The 7,963-nt window shown below is 34.0% G+C and overlaps 1 protein-coding gene across 2 annotated transcripts in view; it reads right to left on the reverse strand.

Moving 5' to 3' along the window:
- Positions 1-6: 6 nt before the first annotated feature.
- Positions 7-7,963, reverse strand: part of LOC106689850 (uncharacterized) — a 15,291-nt gene continuing 7,334 nt past the window's right edge. For both annotated transcript variants that reach the window (XM_014435048.2, XM_014435040.2), the window contains one exon: positions 7-5,501. In XM_014435048.2, coding sequence (XP_014290534.1) covers positions 2,000-5,242 — 3,243 coding nt within the window. In that variant the 5' untranslated portion in view covers positions 5,243-5,501 and the 3' untranslated portion in view covers positions 7-1,999. The remainder of the gene's footprint in view (positions 5,502-7,963) is intronic.

Raw genomic sequence — 7,963 nt, forward strand, 5'->3', positions numbered from 1 at the left:
ACATTAATATAAATACAAATACATACAACTTGTTTACATTGATATAAATACAAATACATGCAACTTGTTTACATTAATATAAATACAAATACATAAATATGATATAAAAAGGTACTTAGAAACAAGAGTAAAAAGTTTAGATAATCCCTAGTTGTTTGATTAATTTTAACTTTATTTTTCGGATGATATAAACTCAAATGAAACAAATCAGCATCATTATTTGACAATGAGGTGACACTGTGCAACATTCTTGGTACATTTGAAAAAAGTAATTTTTTCTGGAACCCTTTTTAACAAAAGTCAAACGTTAGCTAGTTAGATGAGGAGATGCTTCAAATCAAAATATTGGAGATCTGGACAATCAATAAAATTATGTAGAAGTTTATTAAAAAAATTATATCACAATTTAATCTTTGGGTTGAAAGTTTATCAAGATCATTCATTTCAAGCAGAGTCATATGCTGTTTAACCAAAGGTACCTTTTTCCTGAAACCAAAGAAGATGTAGGAAACTTATTTGTATACATGCATCAATATTAGTTTTCTGATATGGAATCTGAACAACAAAGAAATATTCTAAATTGGATGAACCATGGAGGAATACAATTGTAGTAGAAGGTATGTAGATTTGAAATTAAGTTTGGTTTTATTAATAAAAACAAGAATCTTATTGGCCTTTTCAACTATTGCAGAAATATGATTTTTAAATTATAATCAAAAGGTATCGTTGTCATTCCGAGGAAAATGAGTAAACTACTTATCCTGTATTTCTTTCCTGCCTTGTACATTTTTATTTACAATAGATACAAAGCTTATTATCTTAAACATAAATTTAAATATGTAACTACTTGGTAGTACATTAAACTAGCATTAATTTGAGTGCTTATAGACATATGTACGTCACATAGTTCCTGAGCTATAGATTTCTCAAAATAAACTCACTAACTACTCATATTTCAATACGTTTCATAGATTTTTGTGAAATGTTGTTTTTTAAAAAGCTGTATGAAGTATGCCTTCAACTTAATTGCCAGACACACTTCACATTTGGTTGGGTATGAGAGGACTGTATATAAATGAAAAATGAAACATGATTGAATGATAATTAAACTCTATTATATTAATTACAAGTGGTGTAGGGGTGGCCGAAAGAAACATTTATGATTAGATGGGTTAATAAATTTTGAATGACTGAGCTATGGAAAACTGTAGATGTAATGAGGTAGTTGGTGATGATGTAGATGTTAGTTGTTGCATTTGGTGGACTTACTCCATTCTCTGGCTTCTCCCTCCTTATCTCTGGAATCCTCATTTTTCTTGATCCCTCTCTCTCTCCTCTGCTCCGGAGGGAGGGCACCTTCAAGTCTCTCTACTCACTTAGTTTCATTACCGAAGATGAAGAAAAAGAGAAAAGGAAAACACTGAGTTGGCAAAATACCAAAACAAGATGGCTCTCTCTCTTAGCCTGGTCACTTCTCTTGCCACCCAGGGTGCTGGAGGAGGTGAGATTTGGCTGTTGGCCACATGGGGCGCTACTAATCTTATATATGGCAGCCTTTCCAATTCAACCTTTTGGTTGCTGTAGGTTACCTGGAGCAAAAACTATATCTCGAAAACTATTGAAAATAAATAGATCTATTAGGGCTTACATTTTAGGAAATTTACTCTACTTTAAATGATGCTCTCTTAGATTTTCTATTGTTGTTGGTAGTTGTAAAGATGAAGAATTAATTGTTTTTAACGTTTTGAAACAGCCGCCATTTTTTATTCCCCCTACGTATACTTGGCAGACTCATCAATTTTGATTAGTAATTATACATAGTTGGTAAATGTTTACCTCCTCCCCCAAAATGGCGGAGGTCTATTTTTTTGAGACAAGAGTGTACTGTCAGTTCCGAACCGAGCCGTCTATGGACGACTTTGGGTAGGTTACAACAACTAGCATATTAGTGCACCCGAACAAATCCGCCATTTTGGGAGAGCTGAGGTAAACATTTACCTTACTCATCCCACTTAAAATATCGTTCCATACGATCGGCATGATGATAATTAGAAACTGTGAGAGCTTCGGCACGGTGTACGTCGATGAAATTTTTGACGAAGTAATCTGCCATCCTCCAGTAAACGAACGTAAATCCTCTCCAGTAGCGTGCTTTGTGACGCCCTTCTTTCACTAGTCCTAAGGAGAGGAGGTTGCTCTTCAGATCATCGTCGATCTGCGGTCTTTCATCTCCCGTCAGCTCTATCGTCGTCTGTCTCCGGAATCTTCTTACCAAAGCTATGTAAGTAAGGATATACTTAATTCTATTGATAGAATCCCGATTTATCTTAGAACAATCAAACCAACCATCCGTAATGTATTCGAAAACTACATCCCACCATGAATATGGTAGATCTTTGAGGAAGGTCTCCATTACCGTTCCACATCTGTGAGGATGACTCCGAATGAACTCGCTCACGAAGAAGTCTGTGAACGTCTTGTGAACGAATATAAAAGTTGTTCCTTGTTCGTAAACTAAACCTATTTTCGGTAGTTCTATTCTGATGTACTCGTCAATATTAGGCTTTTCTTTGTTCAATTCCGTAGCACTTATTTTTCCGAAAATAGCAACTAAGGCTAAGTAAGTGTGGACGTTTTGCACTGCCTTTATGAAATAGCTGTGTTTGTTATCAGAGCTTATGTTTCCTAATGACTGTTTGCTTTTATCTATTTGGTAAATCCTAATTTTTTTCTCAATGAAGCACTTACACAACTCTATAAAATTTAATTTGCGTTTTCGGTTCCTCAATGCCACTAGGTGCCGAACATCTAATTCTAAGTCCTCATCTGGTTCATTACAAAAACTAGTGACAGTGTCTTCTAAATATTCCGCAGCCAAAAAAAGTATCAATGGGTTCTCTAATATAGTTATACCGACTTTCCATTGACACCTTGTTGCAATCTCTCCGAGTTTTTTTAGCCTTATTGCATCCTCTACACTAGCTTCCTTTGCCCAATAGTCAACTAAAAACTTTGTTTGCTCTTCTTCCGAAAGAGGGACAGTTTTCAAATAAGAAGCTTTTGGTATTTCTATTGGACACGTATTTTCGTTCCGCCTAGAGGTAACATACAGCTTTTCAAATTTTGTTTCGAGTAAAGATATCAACAGGTCTAATACGACATCCTTATAATTCGGACATATTTCATCGAAACCATCGAAAATTAAAAATAATTTCATATAGCCCTGCATAGCGATTCTGAGAAGGTTCTTTTCAAAAGGCGATTCAAGTTTTGTCTGCACGTTTGAATCGAGTAAAGTGTCGATAAAAAAATTCATTGTATTGTCTTTTTCACTACTGCTGTAACTATGTTTCCTTTCCTTTCTCATTTCCAGTTCTCTGTTGAATATTTCTGCGTAATTAATCAAATTTATCCTGCAAATCCATAGATTGGGTTTTGTGTCCTTGAGAGTTTTTATTAGGCTGTTAAGTAAAGTGCTCTTGCCTGATCCTGCTTCGTCGATGATAATGACAACTTGGTTGGACACGTTCAATAGATCCTTTTCGTGAATGACGTTAGATGATTCGACATTTTTCAAGTGGCGATCAAGATAAATATCGCTCAGAACCTTCGTTTCTTCTACGAAATTTCCTACTTTCAAATCTTTACCTTTTATGAGTCGAACCAAAACGTCGCAGTCTATTATCTCTTTCAATTTATCCGTTGACTCCATTTGGCTTTCTATCTCTTCTGCTACAAGTAATGAAGATAGGCTCACTTTGTCAACATTTCCCTGGAAAGATATTAATTTCTTAGACAAGAGACTTTCTTTACTTTCAGAGGTCAGTTGAAGGAATGTGAAAGCATTATCTTTTTCTTGAGTTACCTTCAAATTCGGTATTTCTTCTTCGAGCTCTTCTACATCTATCTCTTTCTCAGTTATTAAAATAATTTTTTTCTTCATTTTAGAACACATCTTGGCCGCTTTGTGTAAATAATTAAAACTACGCGATAATTTGTCTTTTTTCTTACAGTAAATTAACATAAGTTTGTAATTGTTTTCATTGCTAAACGCACTCTGTAGATGACTTCTCGATTCTTTTGAAGAAAATGATTTAAATTTAATATAAAGGACGACATTCTTCGAATTCGTTTCCCATTCTTTGATTATTTTACAATCTTTTAAAATTTGGTTAATTTTTAAAAGGCTGAGGTAGCTACTGGTTTTGTTTATTATTTGAAGTAAGTGTCCGTCTCCTTGAAGAAAATCTTCTATTTTCGAACGATACTTGATCAAATGTTCCTCAGATATAAGAGTATCGATTTTTTTCAATTTATAAGATATGTCCAGACCTTTAGAAGGGAGAGAGTTGATTTCATCTACCATCTCTTTGGTAAAAGCACTCACATCTTGCCGATTTAACCACTTTCCCTTCCTCTGCTTTAACCAATCTAAGAGCCTGTCTTGGAATTGAGGAGCAACCAAAGCTGGGTCAATGGAATCGAACATGGCCCCCATTTCCTTTTTTATTATCGTACCCAAATCTTGCTCGTTTGGAAGTTTCACAGCTAATATGAAATCTTTGATGAAATTGTTAATATCATCGTCACAACTATCTTTTCCTGCTAAAGCTCTGTATATGACGGATTTTCCTTTGGATGCAAACCTGTATAACTTTCCTTTACTCTCTTTTATTATCTCATTAAAATGGGGATTTTCGCAAGGCTTAATGGAGACGCAATGCTTTTGTAAATCTTCAAAATCTAAATCGATATTTGTACATACTATGAAATAAGTCGAAACGGACGAAAATTCTGGTAATTTTTTTAGTTTACAATAGCCGCTGAAGTATTTCTGAAGTGTGAACTGACTTCCCCAGTTGTTGAACTTTTCTTTTAGAAAATCTTTCGATATAATTTTTTTCTCATCGAGAAGTTGTCCGTGTTTGACTTGTACTAAATGGTACTCCCTCACCCCGGCAAATGTAAACATGAGGATGATATCATCGAATGGGTTCAATCTCTTATGTTCCGCAGTCATGTGGAATGTGCAGCTTTCATCTTTTATCTGCATAGATCGGAGTAGACATAACATGCACAGTTTGAGGTGGTAAAGAAACCCATGTCCACTTTCTCGTATTCCTATACCTTCATGCTCACCTTCTCCTCTCTCGAGGTCGGAAATGAAAGAAGTTTCCTCTGGTATAGAGGTTGGTACCGGATCCTTCCCTTTTTCGGCAACTACGTTCGTAGGCGTGTCCATTATTAGAGAAGCACTAAAGTTGAACTTATGTATAAAGTTCTAGAAAACTAATAATTCAATATTATAATTATGTTAGATAAATTTTAGGCTATTTCAAGTTCTTTGTTAAAATATAGAGATATTACTAAATTAGGTTAGGTGCATTGCAATTACTTCTGTCTAATGCCTATATCAACAGTATTGTGGAATTTCGGAGATGTGTTCCTCGGATTTAACCTCTAACTTCTCAACTTGAGTTTTTTTTTCTTTTCCCAAACCCCTAAAACAAAAAAAAAATAGTTAAAAGATAATAAGTACATATCTGTACCTCGGAGGGATACAACACTATGTCCAGTAGTAATTCACATGCTTCAGAAGGATAAAACACCAAGGTGTTCTATCCCTCTAAATGAAAGTGGACTTGGTGTTGTTTTAAAACATGCTATATCTGGTTCTAACTGGTGTTGGACATAGTGCTCTATTCCTCTAAGAAATATGAGGAAAAGCTGATTTTAACTCTGTAATAAAGTCAATATGGAAAAAAATGGACATAGTGTTGTATCCCTCCGAGGTACAGATATATAAAACAATATAAATATGATGGCTTGTTGTTTTCCTTTTCTGAAGCATATTGCCTATTTAAGGAATTTACGTTTATACTGAAAAATGTCTAAAGTACGATTTATAATGAAAATGAAAAAACAATTTAGGAAAATGGCGGTCAATAAAGGTACCGAATCTATTTATTGTCAATCAATGTTTCGCCCCACTTTGTAGGGCTTAGTCAGGGCTAAATGAAAACAAGATACAAACATTGTTAGATATGACAGAACATTAGAATAAATATACAGAGAAAATAAAAAATCATATAAAAAAAAAAAAAGCTTGAAGAAAAACTTATAACTACAAAATTAATAACAAAAGATGTTATTTCCCTCACGTACAGACGCATCAAACACAGAAACAGTGACTAGACTATTCCCCCCTCCCTTGTACACTCTAATTTTTTGCTCTTATTTACCTATTTTCATATACTATTACAGTTGTTTCTTGCTTTCTTAGACTTACTCCATTTCTGAACTATTGTGGAACAAGTTTTTCTATTTTCATTATCACTTTTAAATACTATTTAAAACAATAATTTTTTTATATATAAGAAGATAGTCAGGGTTGCGGTCAAAAGAGGAGACAAAATGTTTACAACTATTTATTTTCCGACGTTTCGCCTCACTTTGCAGGGCTTCATCAAGGCTAAAAAGATACAATCTTTGCTTATTTATTATCATTTTATATCTTTATTATTACTTATTTATTTATAATTATTCTTTTATGACGTTTATTTAATCTCTATTTTTTTCCCTTCCGCGTATTTTTTGTTTTATGTACATCTCCTGTACTTTTTTTTTTTAAACTATATTTTACGTATTTTTATAAACAAATTTTACTCTTGCCTTTGTTACATATTTTTATTCTTATCTTTGTATTTTTATTCTTATCATTATATATTTTGTATCTGACCGCAACCCTGACAATCTTCTTATATATCAATTTTTACGGTCAACTATATATACATATATACAATAATTTTTTTTATTTTATCTTCACCTTATAATACTTACAAATAATGTTCTTTAGATTTTATCATATTTTTCTCTTTTATTACTACTCATCTACAATGTACGATCTTTTTTTTTCTATTTATTTATTGCAATTTACAACTGTATTTACATTAAAACACATTCATCACTATAAATAAATAGTTTGTTAATATGATAGTTGATAGTGTAGTTAATCTAAATATCATGGAAACTCCTACTGCTACTACGAAGATAAACGTAATGAACTACATTATAGCACATTAAACTGGCTTTAATTTTAGTGGTGATAGACATCTTTATGATTCCTGAGATATAGATTTCCCACAATAAATTCACTATCTAGTAGTTTTCTTGATATTTGCAAACATAAATTGATTTTTAATAAATCTCACCAAATCACATTTACCCTTCGTCAGGGACGTGACAGTCGTTAGGGTTCAGGCGCAAGTCCCATTGTGCTCTGTTTGGAACGTTGTGGGTTCGATTCCCACCTGGGGCAGTTAGCATTCATTTTTCGGCGGTTCAGAGGATTGAATCTTGACACTCTCAGCTTGGTTAGTACGCGGCGGCACTTGCCGGACTTGTTCCCCCGCCAAATACCAGTACCAGTACCCTTCGTCGTAAACCCATGACCTCCTGCCCCACAGTGGCCTTTAATAATACCCCACTTATTTCTGTTGGACAGATCCGTTACTTAGGACTACATCTAGACAGACGACTGACATGGAATCTTCGTACAAGACTGAAAAGACCGGAAACTGCACATCGATTCCGACTATTACAACATTTACTAGACAAACGGCCTATTCAATACTAGACAAATCCAATCCTTACAGTCCAGAATCCTTAATGTACCTTAATTCGTCACAAATCAAGTGATTCATCAGAACCTCATATTTGGCTAGAACCAGATACCATTTCTACTATGATAAACTTCCCAACCATTCAACCCCACTTCTTTCTAACCTGGTTTCTCCTTCATTACCTAATAATCCTCCTAGGCGTCTGAAAAAGAAGATGACCTCGAGATCTATTCCTCTATTAATGAGTAGATTCTCCACATGTTTATATCATGTCATTATATCACTTACAGCAAATTAACGTGTTGTATATATTTTTATGCTGTTGTAAATAACAATAAATA

This window comes from Halyomorpha halys, unplaced genomic scaffold (assembly GCF_000696795.3).
Source record: "Halyomorpha halys isolate HHAL.00 unplaced genomic scaffold, Hhal_1.1 Scaffold47.1, whole genome shotgun sequence".
NCBI lineage: Eukaryota > Metazoa > Arthropoda > Insecta > Hemiptera > Pentatomidae > Halyomorpha > Halyomorpha halys.